This window comes from Mizuhopecten yessoensis, unplaced genomic scaffold (genome assembly GCF_002113885.1).
Source record: "Mizuhopecten yessoensis strain PY_sf001 unplaced genomic scaffold, ASM211388v2 scaffold716329, whole genome shotgun sequence".
NCBI lineage: Eukaryota > Metazoa > Mollusca > Bivalvia > Pectinida > Pectinidae > Mizuhopecten > Mizuhopecten yessoensis.
Window position 1 is genome coordinate 55,593 of NW_018480062.1, and position 20,105 is coordinate 75,697.

The 20,105-nt window shown below is 35.7% G+C and overlaps 2 protein-coding genes across 4 annotated transcripts in view; one reads left to right on the forward strand and one right to left on the reverse strand.

Annotated features, from left to right (window-relative positions):
• Positions 1-2,168: 2,168 nt before the first annotated feature.
• On the forward strand, positions 2,169-10,363 carry LOC110443160. Of its 3 annotated transcripts, XM_021487199.1 has the most exons (3): positions 2,169-3,189; positions 4,970-5,425; positions 7,616-10,363. In XM_021487199.1, the coding sequence occupies exons 2-3, from the start codon at positions 4,990-4,992 to the stop codon at positions 8,599-8,601; spliced, it is 1,422 nt and encodes a 473-aa protein (XP_021342874.1). In that variant the 5' UTR covers positions 2,169-3,189; positions 4,970-4,989; the 3' UTR covers positions 8,602-10,363. The 3 variants fall into 3 exon arrangements, with proteins under 3 accessions (XP_021342874.1, XP_021342873.1, XP_021342872.1); XM_021487198.1 differs by having other exon boundaries at positions 2,169-5,425; XM_021487197.1 differs by having other exon boundaries at positions 4,970-10,363.
• A 506-nt stretch (positions 10,364-10,869) lies between these two features.
• LOC110443150 (double-stranded RNA-specific adenosine deaminase-like) overlaps positions 10,870-20,105 on the reverse strand; it is a 22,291-nt gene continuing 13,055 nt past the window's right edge. The window contains exons 11-14 of the mRNA XM_021487183.1: positions 18,757-18,848; positions 16,836-17,027; positions 16,215-16,473; positions 10,870-15,113 (exon numbers count right to left, since the gene is read on the reverse strand). Of these exons, the coding sequence (XP_021342858.1) occupies positions 14,963-15,113; positions 16,215-16,473; positions 16,836-17,027; positions 18,757-18,848 (694 nt within the window). The 3' untranslated portion in view covers positions 10,870-14,962. The remainder of the gene's footprint in view (positions 15,114-16,214; positions 16,474-16,835; positions 17,028-18,756; positions 18,849-20,105) is intronic.

Sequence of the window (20,105 nt, forward strand, 5' to 3'; positions counted from 1 at the left end):
GAAAGATAGACTGCCTCCGTTAATGAATGGTCTACGAAATATTATGATCATATTTTATATAACTGTATAGCACCCTGGGTATATCTAGGAATACACGGTGCTTAACGCTCTGTACAATCAAGGTGCACTGGTTTAGCAATATATTTTGTAAAAAAAAACACCTAGAATTATTACTGTATTGGTAAATGTTAATGCATAAGTTTAATCTCTTTCGTTTTTTCGTGAGCTTAGCAGAACCATCATTTGTTTGACGGCATCGATATAATTCTATATCATTTAACAGTTGGCTTTCAACGGTTGCAGAAATATCTTGATCATCTAATTATAAACAATAACAATATTCAATTTCTCGTTGTTTTGGTTTTTTTTCGTTTGTTTGATAATTCATTTTATCTTTATATTTTTTCGACCATTCTTGGCCTTGCTTACCACTCCTGTGTTGATGGGCTTTTAAGCACACAATAATGATATTAAACTATATATATTGCTTTTCCGTATACAATCTAAATATAACCAAGTGATACATTCAACCTTACCATCTCGTCATTTCTCTTGATTTTTATGTCTCTTTTCTAAACATTCTGTTGCTTTTCAATAGGGGTTCATGTGTGATCATTCTATATATAACTACATGAGTGACGTTGGCAGTCAAATCACAAAAGAACGTTTTTTAACTACCCTTTTAATATTTGCTTTGCCATATTTTGTTTACATTTGAATTTTCCTCCAGAAGACAACCGTTAACTTCCGGAATATCCATATTAATCAGTTCTCTGGTAAGTTTACATTGTCAAGCATTGTTGCGGTGACGAGTGATTGCATGCATCTCATGTTTGGAATTTATTAAGACAAATTCATTGTTAATATGCCAAAGTTATTACTTTTAATGCATGTCTTTCTTAATCTTATTTTTGATTTAAATGTACTATGAACATATCCAGAAGTAACCCAAACTTTAATTTCCCATTTTCATATCATTTGATATGCTGCATGCGTAATCAATAAAATTTTGTAAAACATGAATTACGTATCATATCTTCTAGGTAAGTGTGTGGTACATCAATATGTCCCATTCGTTGTAGGTTGAACTTACCAGAGCCATCGTTTTTTTGGAGTCCTCGTAACATCATTATGTCATATATGTAGTCATTCATGATTTCAATCGGCACTAAAAACACGTGAATACCTAGAGGAAAATATAATCATAATCAAGATTTGAAAATGTATTATCATGTCCAATTATTTTTCCTTATTTTCAGTAATGAATATATATGTGTGTAACATTGTTCAATCAAGGTATATGTACATTATATAGGTAAGTATCATTCGAGTGCGTCTTAGATTTTTCTTGTTCTATTTTTTCCCTTTCCCAACAGATGAAGATAATTATATATTATAACGTGACGAATTGTAACAGGTTATGTTAGCATATAAAAAAAATGAGATTGTGTATCGTGACGTCATATTGCCGTACAGATTTTATTGAAAAAATATAGAGTGTAAATAAATCCTCAGAGTTCATTAATCTAGCCCCTTTTGATCTCTTCCTGTGTTACTTTCGATGACACTTCTTTTATATTATCACTGCTAAGTACTTTATATAACACTGTCATACGTCTTACCCTCTGAATAATATCTTTTAACAGAAAATATCACACCATATTTTACCCCCTTAATGCTAGCAGTTTATGTGTGGGATTCCCATTGTTATTACAGGTATTCCATACCGACAATTGTAAATGTTACCATTTTTTCCATATATATCTATTAATATAATATAACATCGTATTAGAATAAATGTTCACTGTTCAATACAAAATCAGAAAATCTATAAAATAATTAAGTTTTCCTTTTCCCTTGCAACCTTTGTTCATAAGAAAGGTAGATCTAAACAGGTTTAAACTACTGGTGAAACAGAGGGGAAGGTGCCAAAAAACACGTTATTATTAGAATTTAGAAAAATTCAAATAAGTATTACTGGTTAATGTAAAATTAATATTGAGTGAAGTGTTGATATTATGAACCATACTTCTACTCAAAAGAGATTAGTTTGGCTTGTATCAAGGGTACGGCAAAACTCGGGGACAAAGAAATCCACCAGCAGCGTCTACCATTCGCACTATATACAATTTAAACCAATAAATACATTTATGTTGTACATCGGAATATTATATGTTTAATCGTCTATATAATTACGGGTAAGATGTGAAGCTGAAAGATTCAGGGTCATACGGTTCGAAGTAAATCGAGCACACCCATACTAATTATGTCAAGGCAATCAGCCAATCAGATATCCAGATTAACGTCATGTGATATCAACATAAAATTTACAAGGTGAAAGTATTGCTCGGAATTTCTTTGTTCAAATTAGCTGTTTTATTTAGCATTCAGCGAGGATATTGCACATACTTTTATTGCCGTATGTTACAAGATAGTGTTTTGAAGTGACCCGTGCAGTGGATTGTCAAGTGGGGCTGTGTTTGTGGCCTAATTAAGGTTTTCGAAGGAGGCTGACTGCAGCGGGGACCAAACACAATGGCTAATTAGGTCACCACGGCGTCACTTATGACCTACGACCTTCGGAGAAAAGTAAACAAAGACATGTGCTATGAAGGTAGTGATTATTGGTCACTCGTTTGTTCGCCGTTTACGTGAACTCGTGGAGAAGGATTCAGATTGTGCAAATCTAAGACTTGAAACGGATAAGTTTCAAGTAAACTTCCGAGCGCGAGGAGGACTGACAGTGCACAAACTCAGACAGCAAGCTGAACTCCTGTCGTTCAATCATACAGACTTGGTGTTTCTCCAAATCGGGGGTAATGACTTATCTACCCTTTCTCCATATCAGGTAGCCCACAGTATTTTTGACATTGTCGAACATATTCTAAATGTAAACCGAGCAAGACACGTAGTGGTTGGACAATTATTTTGGCGGTCCCCTGAAGCCACCAAAAGTGATTTATACAACGACAAGGTTGTAAGGACAAATCTATTGTTGTCGGAAGGTGCACAGTGTAGTCGCCGGATAACATTTTGGAGACATAGAGGGTTTTGGAAAAAGACCTTATCTTTTCTGAGTGTGGACGGGGTCCATCTGCATGTCCAGGCACAGAGGAAATACCTCCAGAGCGTCAAGGCTGCTATCTTAACAGTTGCGAAGACTATTGACTGACAACCAGCTGGAACCAGGTATGATGTGCTATCTAAAGCATAGTATTATGCACTGCTTTTATGTCATTGTGTTTCGCAATGTATTGTATAGTTCATTAACTCTGGATCTGCCCAGTTAAACTTCCAGTATACATATATATACCACCATAGTAAGTGTACTATACATGTATGTAACACAGTGCATGTCCAGGTTATAACCAGGGAATAGTTTGATACATTCCTAAATTCCCAATATATTCAGGCACTAGGTTTGGTATGTCTGCTAGCTGGAGTAATATAAGGCAATATTTCCTAGATATATAGTTATGGCCTGAAGTACAATATGACACCCACGGGCCAGGTTATTTCAACATTTAATTGATGTTGACAGGGGTTCCATATACAGTTACAGACATGTCCATCTCTCTAGATCTGTATATAGTTCATGGCAAACACCACTTTGTCAGTAGCATGGGTGCAGGTGTGCAGATATATATCTCTATACCTGGGATGAATTTACACAATTACTTGTACATTGTACAAATGTAACTCACCCCACAAAACATCATTTTGTATTTAATGCATGGACAGATCTAAGGTTAAACCATTCAATTTCTTAATGACCTTCCCTAGACTATTGGATGTTTATATTTACATGTTACTTCACCAATGTACAGTGATACACTTAAATTTATCTGATGTACAATTTCTTCATCATCTGGTCAAAAATGCCAGTGCACATGTCTCACACATATAAATTCACCAATAGTCAAGTGTTATGTTCACTGTTCAGAACTATGTAATAGTTGGGTGTACAGTATTACACCATCCTGAAAACAGTTCCAGTGTTTTACAACATTCTTACAATATATTTAGATCAACAGTGTATAGTATTACACTGTAATAGTACTATACCCTCTGGGCAACATTAACCATATTTATTTAGTGTTATACACTATTTATTTCATCAGTGCAAAAGTAATACACTAGATTTATTCTATGTGTATTTACACCACATAGCTAATGGTTCTAATGTGAGCAATTTTATTTGTTCAGTGTACAGTATTACACTATAATGGTTCGGTATACAGTATTATACCAACTCAGACATGCATCTGGTCAACAGTACTAGTGCAACACACTATGTCATCAGTGTACAGTATTACACTGTCTTAGTTCGGTATACAGTATTATACCATCTGGTCAAGAGTACTAATTCTACACATTATTGTTTTATCAGTGTACAGTATTACACTGTAGATGTGTTTGATGTACGATTTTACCCCATAAGGATCTTTGTATTTATTTATTTCATCAACGTACAGTATTGCGTTGCTTATATTCTTGAGTATAGATTCACATTATCTGGTCAGTCAACTGTCCTAGTACTCATCTTTCTATTTTTCATTTTGTTAATTCATCTTTTGTTGTATAGTATACAGTTATACTACACAATGCCAATACGCATAATACTCACCTAACACCACTTACTAGTTATATTACATGTATGTATTGAAACTTGCATGTACACCATGTCAGGTTAATTGTTATAGCCTCATACGTGTTATTGTAATCATAATACACAATTTAATTTGTACAGTGCTCTGTACAGTGGCATACCACTTGCATTAATACCTTGTGGTATAATTGAGGCTTCGCCATACAATTATCTTGTCCGGTACATATACGTATACACAGTACATGTCTATTATTATGGATTTAATTGGTGTACCCTATTAATTATGCGTGTACATGATTGACAAAAGTAGGTACCACAGGACATGTTTCAAGATTTTTGGTTCTCTTAATCCTTTTTCAGAAAACAAAGATCAACCTGTCATGGCTCCCAAAAACAAAAAGAGAGTCTCATCAGCCACTGAACCTGCTATAGGGGACACAAATGTCAGTGGCCCAAAAAGACGAAGAGCCTCTCCATCCAGTTCTAAGACCAGTGGGTCCCACTCCCAGTCTCAGGAGGTGCAAACATTTGATATAGACTATGACAAGTTGGCAGCAGCAATGTTGAGGCAAATGGCACCAAGTCAGCGAGCCGCTCTTGATCCTCTGGCCATGGACATACACACTGTGGAGGAGGCTGTACCTACAAGACAACCAGCATTGGCTACAGCGGTGCTTCCAACCGCAGTTGATCAACACCCTACCTGCCAGACCAACCCCATAGGCCCCAATCATTTGCCATTGGTTGGTCAAAACAAGGACATGAACAGTGGTTCCCCAGTGATGTCTTTATTAGAGAATCTGTTCGGGAGCAAGGGTGAGTGTACGGATCCATCCACAAACACAAACAGTTCCTACATTGATCTGTCAGCAGGAATCCCTTTAGGTGCTGGGGTCTCTGATAGACTTAGAAATAAAATATGGGGGGAAGAGTTTATAGATATGAAAGTGTTGCTCCCAACATATACAGAGGAGCCAGTCTCTGTACATATTTCAGCTGGTTCCCTCAACATAAGTCAGGGACAAACCCAGAAGCAGCAATTGTCCATAGATCAATGGACAACATGCTTCAACACCTTTATTGCGATTTATATAATAAAATCCCCAGAAGAAGCAGCAAACCTATTGAAGTATGCTGCGACAATCCGCGACCTTGCAAGCAATCATGGTGATGTGGCATGGAGACATTATGACGAAACATTTCGTCGTCTCAGACAAGCTCATCGTCCTCCCTGGCAAAAGCCAATAGATGAGCTATACACTAAAGCAGCTAACCAGCGGTCTTTTCGTGGCCAACAGCAGCAAACAGCAAAGCGGCCACAAAATGTGCAACGGGCACCTCGTCAAAAGGTCTGCTTTGCCTACAACAGAGGGATGCCATGCACAGCATCCCCATGTAAATACAAACACCTGTGTCAGATCTGTTTTGGCAACCACACCAAAGCAAAATGTTTCAAGGCCAAACATGGTACCACCGGTTACCCAGCAAACAAACAGGCCAGTCACCAACCTTCCAACACCAGTTAATCATGAAGTTCTCAAATCAGAACTCGTTGGGTATGACAGTTCTTCAACTGCAACCCTTTTATCAGGCTTTCAACATGGTTTTTCAATTGGTTATGAAGGAGGGCGTGCTAATTTATATTCTAAAAATCACAAATCAGTCAGAGATAATATGAAAGCAGTATCGGAAAAAATTCAAAAGGAAATGCAAATGAATAGAATTTCGGGACCATTTACAAAACCCCCTTTTAAGCCTTTTATTTGCTCTCCTTTGGGCCTTATCCCAAAATCTGTCCCCGGGAAGTTCAGACTTATACATGATTTGTCATATCCAGAAGGAAATTCGATCAATGCAGGAATTTCCAAAGAAAAATCCAAAGTCACTTATGATACAATTGACACAGTTATTTCCCTCGTAAAAAGTTTCGGAACAGGTTGTTTATTAGCAAAGACAGACATTGAAGATGCTTTCCGTATTATACCAATACATCCTAAAGATTACCCTCTCTTAGGTTTTACCTGGGAAGACAAAATTTATTACGATTGTTGTCTACCCATGGGAGCTAGCAGCTCCTGTCAGATATTTGAATTGTTTAGCTCTGCTTTACAATGGATTATGATGACAAAATACAAAGCAGCAGGTATGTCCCACATTCTGGATGATTTCCTATTTGTAGGCCCCCCAGACAATCCTAAATGCAAACAGGATCTTCAGTCATTCTTATCCTTGTGTGGTAGGTTAGGGGTCCCTATTAAAGCAGACAAAACAGAAGGACCTACCACTATTATCACAATTTATGGTCTAGAAGTAGATTCCATCAAAATGGAATGTAGGCTGCCATTGGAGAAATTGGTGAAAATGAGGCAGGCTCTACAAAACATGCAAACCAGGAAAAAAGTTTTGCTTAAGGAGCTTCAGTCTTTAATAGGACTATTAAACTTTGCCTGTTCTGTTGTCTGTCCAGGTCGTGCATTTCTGCGACGCCTGATCGACTTAACAACTAAAACAAATAATCCATCCCATTTTATCAGGTTGAATATGGAAGCGCGTGCAGACATGAGGGCCTGGTCTACTTTTTTAGACGGCTTCAATGGAAAGTCTGTGTTCCTAAATGACATATGGCTGAATTCTGAACATCTCAAAATGTATACAGATGCATCAGGTAGTCTCGGTTACGCAGGAGTTTTTGGAAGTCAGTGGTTTTCCAAGCCCTGGACAAGCTCCATGGCTACATTTCAGATTACAATCAAAGAATTGTTTCCCATTGTACTAGCATTAGAACTTTGGGGAGAGCAATTACAAAACAAAAAAGTAGTATTTATGTCTGATAATATGGCAGTGGTAGAAGTTATCAACAAACAGTCCTGCCGTGAACCAACCCTTATGAAGCTTGTACGTCGCTTAGTGGTCACTGCATTACGGTATAACATATATTTCAAATCGGCCCACGTGCCTGGAAAACAAAATGTTATAGCTGATAGCCTTTCTCGTTTTAAATTCCAGGAAGCTCGCAGACGAGCACCATGGCTCAACAATCATCCCACGGTAGTACCCACCAACCTACAAATGCTCTAAGCGCGCAGGCATTGCGACTACTTTCTGCAGCTACAGCAGACAGGACTAAAGTTTCTTATCTTCGTAGTTGGCAATTGCTTGAACAGTTCTTACAGCCTAGCAGCATCAAATTACCCTTACCTGTTGACGTGGTTGGCAACTTTGTTGCTCATTTATTCAGCAACAAATACAGTCCTGCCACCATTGCTACCCATGTTTCAGCAATAAGTTATGTCCATAAGATACTAGGTCTAGAAGACATGACTCATTCCTTTCTCATAAGGAAAATGCTAAAAGGGTGTCAAAAAATGAAAGGAGTCAGTGACTCCAGACTTCCTATTACCAAAGACATTTTGTATAAAATTGTGAATGCATTGAATTTCGTTGTGAGTGACCCACAAATTAGACTCCTGTTACGCACACTTTTCCTGCTGGCATTCAATGCATTTATGCGCCTAGGAGAACTGGTGTGTAAATCCTACTCTGAATCAGATAAAGTCCTTCAACGTTCAGATGTCTCTATAGCAGAATCAGATGAGCAGGGTCCAGCAGTTAATATGGTTCTGCGTCACTTTAAGAATAACACAGATCACCAACCTATTTCACTTCATCTTGTGGCAAAGGATGGGGCTCTGTTGTACTGTCCAGTCAGAGCTGTGAAGCAATACCTTAGTGTATTTTCACATACAGATGGCCCTTTCTTTCAAATGGCCAATGGGCTGCCTGTCACATATGTGTTTGTAACACAACGACTCACTGAGGTAATCTCTTTTGTGGGGCTTGACCCAACTTTATTCAAGGGTCACAGCTTTCGGATAGGAGCTGCAACAGAAGCAGCCAAAATGGGCTATTCGGAAAGTGTTATCCAACGAATGGGTCGTTGGAATTCCAATGCTGTTCAACGATACATCCGTATCAATGCATTTATCCTGTAAATTATTATTGCCCTAATGAGGTCTGCTTTTGAGTATCATTACTCAGAGGGCTGACTCTTTGCCTGCTCTGATATAATATAGCCAATCATCACACAGAGGTCAGGATCTGCCTGCTCCGATGTTTTGATAATTATTATGCTGAGGCCAGAATTTGTCTGCTCTAATCATTGCAAGGAAAATTTGTGAAAACAATGTTTTATACACAAGTAACTCTAAGGTCAGAATTTGTCTGCTTAGATACCTGGCAACCCAGATAAAATGTTGGAATAAAACATAACTCCAAGAGTTCAGAATTTGTCTGCTCTAACCACTGAACAATTAATTGTTGGAACATTGCACATTTAGCTCTAAGGTCAGAATGTGTCTGCTTAGATCACCGTAAGTCTCAATGGGGGAAATAACATAAGAGAGGTCAGAATTTGTCTGCTCTGAAATCTGTTAAAGTAATCATGGGAACAACCATATAGAGCTTTAAGGTCAGAATGTGTCTGCTTAGATCAACAAGATCATTTTTGGGAAATAACTCCAGAGGTCAGAATTTGTCTGCTCTGATAATTGATTAGTAGGTTAGTGAGGGATTAATTGTTACTCAGAGGACAGGATTTGCCTGCTCTGGTATTTAGTCCTCAATATGAACTCCACTTTCTTTAGCAAGATAGTTGCGTTCAGGGTTCAATTATGTTTTGGATGGGTCCCGGTGTGTGAGAGTTTCGTTTTGTTGTGTTCTAATTATTATTTGTTTTATTGTTTTTCTTTTTTTTTCTTTTCTTTTTCTTTTTCTAATTATGATAATGCATGTATCGTAGCTGAGGCCAGCAGAAGGCTGCTTACTACATAAGAGTGATTAGATCTAGAATGATCGTGTCATAGGGTGCATATACATACACACCTACTATGTCACAGCATTATCATGATTAGTACCTGTACACATTTTCCTTAAGTTCTTTGTAAAACCTTCAGTATAGGTTTTGTTTAATTTTCCCATAGTGTCACAATCTATCTCGGACACGACTTCGGGTGGCGCTGGACTGGAGCGATGTTAGTTAACATCATTCCAGTCCTGTGGCGTATTCTCGTGCTCCACCTTTTTGATATATATTTAAGATATTGTTTATGTTTGTAAATATGTTTATGCAACATGGTTGACATTGTTGTTATCCATGTCTGCCATGTTATTCGTCATTTAATAAAATGACATTTACTGGATATATTTTATTCTTTGTTGTTCTTGATGTATATTTATCCAAAAAACTAGCTTCAGTCGTGATCGGATGATCGTGATGGAGATTTATAGCATAAATACAATTTATACCAATAAATACATTTATGTTGTACATCGGAATATTATATGTTTTAATCGTCTATATAATTACGGGTAAGATGTGAAGCTGAAAGATTCAGGGTCATACGGTTCGAAGTAAATCGAGCACACCCATACTAATTATGTCAAGGCAATCAGCCAATCAGATATCCAGATTAACGTCATGTGATATCAACATAAAATTTACAAGGTGAAAGTATTGCTCGGAATTTCTTTGTCCCACCATCCCACCCATGCAAATTTTAGCTTCACATTCTAGGCCCGCATTGTTTGGTAACAATAGTTGGATATATTTAAGTGGCGTATTCTCGTGCTCCACCTTTTTGATATATATTTAAGATATTGTTTATGTTTGTAAATATGTTTATGCAACATGGTTGACATTGTTGTTATCCATGTCTGCCATGTTATTCGTCATTTAATAAAATGACATTTACTGGATATATTTTATTCTTTGTTGTTCTTGATGTATATTTATCCAAAAAACTAGCTTCAGTCGTGATCGGATGATCGTGATGGAGATTTATAGCATAAATCATAGTGGTTCCTTAAGATCTGATTTGTAGAAACCAAAATTACAATAAATCATTACAGATTTATCAGTGCTTCATTGAATCCTGTTCATATTTTCGATAGAGTAAATTCATGCTTATAGATTCAGTTTATGTACCAGATCTTTTGATAAATTACACGCGTAATTAGCTTAAAAGTCATACGGATGCTTCCACTAAGTCTGACAACACATACCTTCTCCGTCATGTATAATCGGTATAGATTTCGCAGTTACCAGGGGAGTCGTCAAAAGTAGCAGCAGAAATAACGATGTATTCATCCTTGTAGAGTTATTACATACAATGTTGTATGATGTGAATTCCACAATGTCGAAAGAACTCTCGGAGATGAAGTGGTGGAGTGAATGTATAAACAAAACATCAACAAGCTGTCGTCAGTCACTTCCAACTGTTACAAATTTTATTTTCTACATTTAAAACTAAATTTGGGAAATGTAGCTATTTCCACCTTATCTTCTTTATTTTTATGTTGATTTTGTACATTAATACTACACTTTTTGAAATTTATTTCTGTTTAACCTCTTCTGTCGCATTAATAGATTTAACATGTAAATATAGATCAGTCACTCGAAAGTTGGACGAGAAGTACAAACAAAACAATTATATTAACATCATTCTAAACAGATCTAATATGTCTATTTATAACATATGTTTATGAGAGTGTTCCTATTGATTTCATTAAACGCACATCATGGCATATATTTAAACGCAAATGTTTTGCATACCCTCATAGATGTTAAAAAGATTCATTTCAAACCTTTACGCTCTATTACATTCACCTTTACTATTTGAAATGAAGAAAAATAGCCTTTTTCACGTAAAAAAATGCACCGTCCTGAAAACAACATTAATTGAACAGCCGTTTTCGCATTGTCAGTGGTGATGAAATACACAGTTAGGTAACAAATAGTTCCACTTTGCATATTCTTAATCATTTAATTTACATACCAGCATGTTGAACACGCATTTATTATCTTTAAAATTGACAGAAGATCTTGATTTGAAAAAAAAATAGGATTTGCTACACGTATCATTCCGGCTGTTGCTAATGAGCTTGGCAATTTTTGATTTTTTTATGTTATAGGCATTAACAAAGGTGCTTTGAATGACAAAGAAATACAAAGTAGATTACATTCTAACATGAATATGACCACATGGTAGCAATATATGAAAACTGTTAAAGAAATATACGTTTAAAATTAAATCTAAAAAATGTAGACTTTGCTACGGCCATATAGTTCCCTGTTACAAGGACGTTTGTCTCATAATCTCTCTGCCGGTACGGTTTGTAAATGAATAATCGTTACGTATTTTCCCGCAAATACAGATGGTTGTGGAGGAATTTAGGTTGTCTTACCGGTAAGCTAGGTAGCACATAGAACGAGGAGTATTATATCGAAGTTTCCCCCATCTTTTAGAGAACGATACACTGGGTGATTTACACACGGCAATCTTTACTACCTAGAGGGATATACTGCATTGCATGTAACAGCGGATAATCCAAGATTATCATGATCGGGGACAACAGTCAATGTTTAAAATGTACATCATATCTTTTTTCAAGGCATTTAATATTAACGAAATACCAAGTGCGCATGCCCGATCTTCTCAAAATGCATTCTGAAATATAAGGTACATTTGTCTCGAAGGTGTAAACGTGCTAGAAACCCAGGCTAAAAAATATTCCGTTTAGCCATGTCTATTTTACCACCTTGCTTATAAAAATAATGTTATAATAAGATATATCAACAGAAATATTTTGTAACAGTCAAACAGTGGTTGGTTTGTCGACTGGCGCAGTTAATGTCGGGTTCAGGTGGCGCAGGCGATGTGGTGGTCAGGTGGCGCAGTGGATAGTGCACTCGCCTTTCACAAAGACGGTAACGCTTCGATTCCTCGATCTGACGTAAAAATATTTGGGTCACCTGTCCAACCAGTTGCATGGTTGTCTTTCTCTATTTCGCTTTAAGAGGCTATTTTATTTCTGTCAAAATGAATACAGATAATAAAATTGAATGCAATGGAGGAAGTAGAATAACTGAAAACCATGTCACTACCAGAGAGTTTAGAATAATTATTTATTTGAAAATCGACACGATTTTTGTTTACATATATTACCAAACCTCAATAATGTTGAATGTAAATGATATATAGTTTTATTGACTTGTTTAGATTTCATATATGTTCATGTCTTTCGAATACCCCTTTTAAGCTGACACTGCATTTGGAACAACTAACAAACATTCCTAAAAACAGCTTTACCGAGACACTACAAGGTTAAATAGAATGTCTCGGTCATATTTGTCAATGTACTGTATGTGTGTCTATCCTCCATTGGTATATTAAATGCCCCAATCGTAATCTCTATATTTCGATCATGATGCATTCGATTTCAGCTCCGGGGATGAGAAGCAAAAACGTAAATAGTAGCAAAAATACCGTTAAACTGTAAACTATTAATAAGTAAACATACCTTACACAATGACATGTACTTTATACAATCGTTGTTAGATAAACATGACATACAAGGAATTAAATTTAACAAATATACAACATTTTGATGTAGTTTGTAGGAGATTATGAGTAAGTAGTTCGATAAATTCATAACCAACTATCAGATAAGGGGAATATTCTTTTGATTGTACACATAATTTAACTTCACAAAAGGAATTGTTCATGTACAGATTTTGTATTGTGCAAAACTACATATGGCCATTATTAATCATGCGAGGTTCATCAAGATATGACTTGCGGTTTTCGAGAAAATGGTTGGACAATTTCACTACGGAAGAAAAAAGAATAATAATAACAAAATAAGAAGAAGAAGAAGAAGAAGAAACACAATATGTCCCCCACTCCGTTTGAGGGACATTATAAAAAGACAGAAGTTTGTGTTGATACTTTAAATATCACTGATTTCGGCTAGAGCCCAGAGCGATACGAAAGTTACACAAGAAATAAATTATTCAAGGGAAATAACTCTTACATAAATCGCAACTATATTTCATAAAAGGAAACTAACATTTTTGCGTATGTTTACTTTATTAACAGGTATAAATTAAAAGGGTACAAGAACACCTGATACTAAACAACGCTTGTCCGGGTTTGGATGTAAGTGTAAAATAGTAGCACACATGTATCAAATAGATAAATCAACTTGTATACACGATATTGTTTCAGTTAGGATATCAAAATTGCGTTGTTATGGATATTATACTGCGACATTAGGGACAAAAACATGGTAAAAATATAGGGAAAAAAATGTAAGTTATCACTATCAAAATATACAGTAAGCATAAATTCTTTATACAGAAATCTAGGACATGCATGCAGCAAACTGTATGAAAATGATGAATTTTTAATTGTGCTGGCCTGATATCAGTTTGAAATGAAATAACGTTTATTGAAGGGAATACTTTATAATATAATATATACTTAATGAGTTCAATTAGCTCTGTCGTAATTATATAAATGTGAAGGAGGTAGTAGGCAAGTACATATCAACTGAGTTTTCCTTAAACACGTCATTGTATACGAACAAACTGAACTTCATGATAAAACTTTTTTTGTTATAAAAATGTTTATTATTTAGGTCGCTTTGGCGTATCCAGTTTAACAGTCTCAACCAGCTAAACATGAAAGATAACGGCTGGGGCAAATTTGATTTTAGGCTTACCTCTGAAAAATTCGGCATTATCAAGGGGTTCGGTCCTGGCCCAAACTAAAATGTTGACTATCGTTAGTGTGGATTATTTTTACATAAAATAAGTTCGATTTTCATATATACTTGAACATGTTATCAAATGTATCACACGTTAAAAAAATCACATTGTATGGTTGTTTTTTTTAATGTTTATACGTCACTCAGACTCCGAAACTATTCAGTTTAAGCTTTGACCATCAGTTCGGCCTACTTTGATATTTGCGGAAGAAAATCTATAAATATTGTTTTACATACTTATTTATTTATCATGAAAATGTCTTCAAATCCGTTTCTAGTAAAGCATCTGAATGTATTTATATCGATGGAACAATAAATAGATAAAGCAAAAACGTTGATTAAATGTGACTTTGAACGTTTTTCGTGAGTTCGGGTGCTCATGAGAAAATGAGCTTTCTGAAATGGAAAAAAAATTGTCAAATGCCATACTTACAAACATTATGTACTTTTTGTACTTTTTTGTAATATATAAACATAATGATTGTTTCAGTGATGTTGATAATGATTTCATTGTAATATATCTATGTTTTTTTTATATCGTATGTTTGTATTGGAATCCCCAATCATTAGAACACAAGTATCCATGTAGAAATCGTTAAAGGATATGAGCCATTGTTTAGCTTGTTGACAATGAGTAAGATTTCCCCTTGTCGCTATGGGTATACAAGACGAACAGAAGGTGTTGAGAATTGCTGGCATTCTCTCGGCAGTCCTACCCACGTCCCATACTCTTGGTTGTGCAAGGATTCATATAGGGCTTTTTTTGCAACGCTGGTATCGTTTAGATACATTTTTAGTTTCCAAATAATCGTCTTTGACAAGTTCCAACAAGCCTGCACTCCTACATATGTTTTCATAGGACCGCAACATCCCTTGTTTACACAATCTTGAGTAACCCCTGGAAATCATAATAAAAAGGAACACATGTGTAGTTTCGCATACAGAGCTGGACTCGTATACAATGTAGGTAAAATGACAATCAGAATGGGCGTTCTATAGAAACAAATGTGATAGATGTGCCAGCAGGCTAAGTAAAATACTAGAGAAATATATTTTTATTTAGAATACCATAGTCTTTATTCCCATCGCTGACTATATAATGGAACAATCAATATTAATATATATCAGAGTGCCAGCAGTACAACAACAGAATATCAATAATGTAAATACAAAACAGCACACACCACGGAGTAAACACACGTAGATAAAAACCTTTAAGACGAATTAAACATAAAAAGGCAAAAAATATCAAATATTTACCGATGTTGATTGATTGAATTCATTACAAAATGTTTCAAACTATATGCGTCGGTTTTCCTTCTTTTTCATTTAGTTGTGTAAATTGGTATCTTTCTTTGAACATACAGTATTTAAATAGTTAAGTATGTTGCATACGTATTCTATTTAAATGCAGTTTATATTATTTATGTTAATAGCATTGTACCTTCTTTAATTTCATGCAAAGTTCTGTGGTTTTTTAAAATTTACCTTCAATTCCACTGTCAATGTAAATCACCAAGTTAAAAATATTATAACTATTTTTGTTATTATGAAATTGTGCTTAAATCATGTTCCTCAGAAGTATTCCAAAAATATAATCATCTAGTGAGATTTGTTACACATTTAGAGTTGTTCGTAGTTTGAGTGTTGCCAATAAAAACAACCATAAAAAAGATACATACACACTGCTTATCCTTCACGTAACATCTGTAGTAGTCAAAGGATTATAAATTCACAAAACTTAATACGGAGAATATGAATACCATGACAAGGGCTGGTACTCTAGGTCAAAAAGTTTCCTTAAAACTCTGAAGTAGAACTCTCTATTTATTTAGTTATTCGATACCTGTTATTTTAAGCACAATCAAAAATCATGTTTTTATTCAGTTTCAATAATAGAATATTTTCCATCTCTCTTTCACATCAAATTCTTAAGTTTTGCTGTACAATGATAGTTACATATGTATCATATTAGATTTATCTAACATAAAAGTCTTACTTATGTTTTGCAAATCCGCTGCTGATGTTTGGTACGCCTGTTGTTCCATTAGTCAGTTCAGCGCATTCGTCCGCACTGTTCCAGTTAATGCAAAGTTTCTTTGATTTCTCGACGCTTCGTCGTGGGTTCTTCTTTCGGGAGACAGCGCCAAGTAATGGATGGTTAACCTTATAACCATCTGGTAATGATGGAACTCGGCAGCCCTTTTCTAGTCTGCAGCACATTGCTCGAGCTATGTGTCCGTGGTTGTAGAAAGTTCCTTAAATGGGCATATTTAATAAAACTTGTATAGAATATTCATGTTCATAATATTTCAAATTTTCTTTTTTATAAAACAAATGTTGTTGTTTTTTTTTATAAAAACGCACTTAATTTCTTTCAACCGTTATAAATTTGTTTCAAATGCTTAGTCTTAGTCTTATTATCCATTAATAAAGTTTTGCTTTACATCAAAGCTACGGAAACTTATGAGGTACAGGAAGTCATATTTGTTCATAGCAGTTAGAAATATTAAAAGTGTATATAATAACAAAACCGAAGTGGAGAACTTTAAGGCGTATTCATGTCTTGTTGGTTTGGTCTCAAGTAATGGAGTACCAGGGTTACAGATCGTATTGTTACCTAGGGTTATGGAGCTGAAATACACAGGTTTCATCTGTGTAGCCAGTAGCGCCCCCTGCATTCCTAACAGGTTCCACTTGCAGATCTTGTCACTACAAGACATGACACGCAACCGTTCTCCACGCCTCACATTGTTCATGTCTTGGTACTGGTGACTTTCGCGAACCTTTTTAGTCGGAGGCATCCCTTCACCTGTGTAGTAAGTGAGTTTATCTCATCCAAACGCTACTTGAGGAATGGTAAGTATTCTTGATTATGGCGTCTATGTTCAATTGGGTTTATTTCTAGAAATTGTGTATGTCTGTTCGAAGTATTGTAGCAGTATCAACATGAAATATTAAGATATCCCGGTATGGTCCTATTTATGAAAAGAGGTTCTGTCTGGAATTTTCTTTCATATTAGACTGATGATATGAGTTTGATTTTTTTTCATATTTACGAGCATCTGTCGTATGCATTCAATTAGGCGAAACCAGCGTAGCTAAAGGGTTCACTACTCGCGGTTATAAAGAAAAGATATGTTATGAATTTATTACCATAACACTGTACACAGAAGTCATATAATACAAATAGAGGATCTTACATGAGTGACCATGTCATTTAATTTGATACAGCACTCTCCGTTATAGCATAGACACTTCAAACACAAGTGAATGTTATCAGCTGACCCTTTAAACAGTGTAGATTAAAAACTCCGATCCTAGTATGGTCGTTCTGCGCAGTGCAAAGTGGTGCCAGATTTTTTTAATTTTTGATGATAAACAGTTTTAAATGCAATGAAAATAATTCTAATTATGATTATTAAAAAAGCAAAATCTCAAATTCATCTTAAATAACAGTAACTGTATCATGTGGTAGAGTAAAAATATTTAATACTTGTAGGAATATGTTTCCATGCTTTTGACCAATCGCAGCACCTTTAGGCTTTATTATACGTGTGAAATACATTTGTATGGCATGGCCGTATGACAAAGTAAATTAGGCCCGTTATGTGATAAATATAATTATCCAAAATTTTGATATTTGTATGGACAAATGGTAACTGCCAAAACTCGTTTGCTGTCAATATAGTATATGTATTACCGTTAAAGCTTAATTTTAATGTAAAGAACCATAAACACGTTATAACAAATATAACATAAAATTACTGTGCTGCAATATGTCGGGAAAACAGTGATGAAGGTAGCAGTCGTAAAGTTCTATAAGTACTATATGTACATTGGCTTGAAAAGATTAAATACGTGGACTGACTTATAGTTATGTCAATTATAAACGTGCAAACCCCTCCCCGACTACTACTTTTCTCAACAGAAGCAGGGTTTAGGCTATGTTTACGTCATTATTAGCGAAAAGCGAGTATAACTTCGACAGGGTAAGGGGTAATGTTACTCTAAGCCATCAAGTAAAAGCCTTGAAATACTTAGTGGTAGAACCCTTGTCCTCCATAAGCGTATTCCATGGACCTAAGGCGTCATCGATGTACACTTTCGCGTTATTGCGCTGTTGATCTGATTCCAGTTTTTATTTATTTTTCTCACCGATTCTGTCTGCCTGCATGGTTGACCACGTGTTAACAAGGTTATCGCCATTACATTGTATGTGTCTGTTCATGCTTAACGTTAGGTAAATATCGATTTTTTTTACGGCGCGTAAAAAAATAAAATTACATCTGTATTTTATTTCGTTTCACTTCCTGAGTGTGGTATACTCGAAATGTTGATAACTTTTGCTTTGTAAGATAAATGAGAAATGTCAGATTTATCATGTTGATAAAAAAACTAAGGTTAGCGGCACGGTTCCTTTAAGTGACAATAACATGATTAAATATCTACATATCCCCGCTGACAGAGACCTGATGACATGGGGGAGTTTAAATAGCCTTGTTGTAAATAATATACATATCATCCTTGTCATACATTACTTTGCTCCAATTTTGTCCTCAGCAGCCCTTGTTTATTTTTAGCAAATATAGGCTTGTGACTGTCATCATGTTCTTCTTCTGACTGGCCAGAACTGAATATAAATATATATATAAATAATGATCAAAGGAATGAGAGACCTGCTACAAATGTACCTGAATGTTGCAATAACTGCTTACTGCTTCAAATTGCATTTTCTGTTTCACTCCTGTGAAAGTGACCTTGCATTTTTTTATTAATAATTTGTGTTAATTGCACTGGAAAGTTTACGATGGATCTTAATTAAGATATTAAATCAGATAAATGTTAACGTTTAAAGGACTTTTCAAATAAAAACAACCTCGGCTATTTACGAGTTGTTATGATGCAATCAGAGAGGGTTTGATTTGAACAGTTATATAGTATAGCTGAAGTTTGGGAAATGTAATTTATTCATTTAAAACTGATATTAAGGTAAAGGGCTTCGACAAATTAAAATGTATTGTTGTTATTGTCACTGCTCTTAAACAACTGTTCAAGTCCCTATTGCAATTGCAAGTCAAATGTTCAGTTTTTCAAAAAGATCTGTAATTCCCTCACCTTTACACACATATATATAAAGTCCTGTCAATTTACAGCAATTATGAAACAAGATACACTTATTTCAATTTTCATGTTTGCCTAAATGTTTTCGCGCGGGGGGGGGGGGGGGGGGGGGTGGACTGAATGTGGGAAGAAACCGGAGCACCTGGTGCAAACCCACGTGATGGTGAAAGCGAGTGCACTATCCAGTGCGCAACCGGACCACCTTTCACTGAATTATCTCCCATTTTACCCGTTTACCATATCTTTATCATCCCCAAGAGTATGACAGGTGGCACGCAAAATCCAAACATTACGGAGAATGAAGTCAGGGGAACAATAAATGATGACGTCACAATCAACTTCAGATGGGAGAGGTCAATTGCAAAACAAAGAAAGTATCTGATAAAAATAATAGGATAGGAGAAAATATCCCCTACTTTGATGATGTAACAGGGAAATCGTCGAACCTCGGGGTGGATGTTTGCGTGTATTAACCTCTGTCACACCCTCAAAATAGGAGGGGATTTTTATCAATTATGAAACTCAGATCAAGGGTATCTCTGAGGTACTATATGTATGTACGTCATCATCAATAACTGTATTATCACCGACGGAGTGACCAAGCTTACAGCAGGTCGCGAGCTAGGTCAGTTATAAGAAAGTTCTCTGATACGAAGATCTACAGTTGGGAGGAAACTTAACTTGATATCTAGTGCACTTCGTAGTGCACACGTAGTGAACAAGGAAGTGCACTTGACAAAACATTGAAATGCACTCCAGTTCACTT

Coding starts and splice junctions, on each gene's coding strand:
- LOC110443160 (XM_021487197.1), top strand. CDS start 5,858: ATGAGCTATACACTAAAGCAGCTAACCAGCGGTCTTTTCGTGGCCAAC.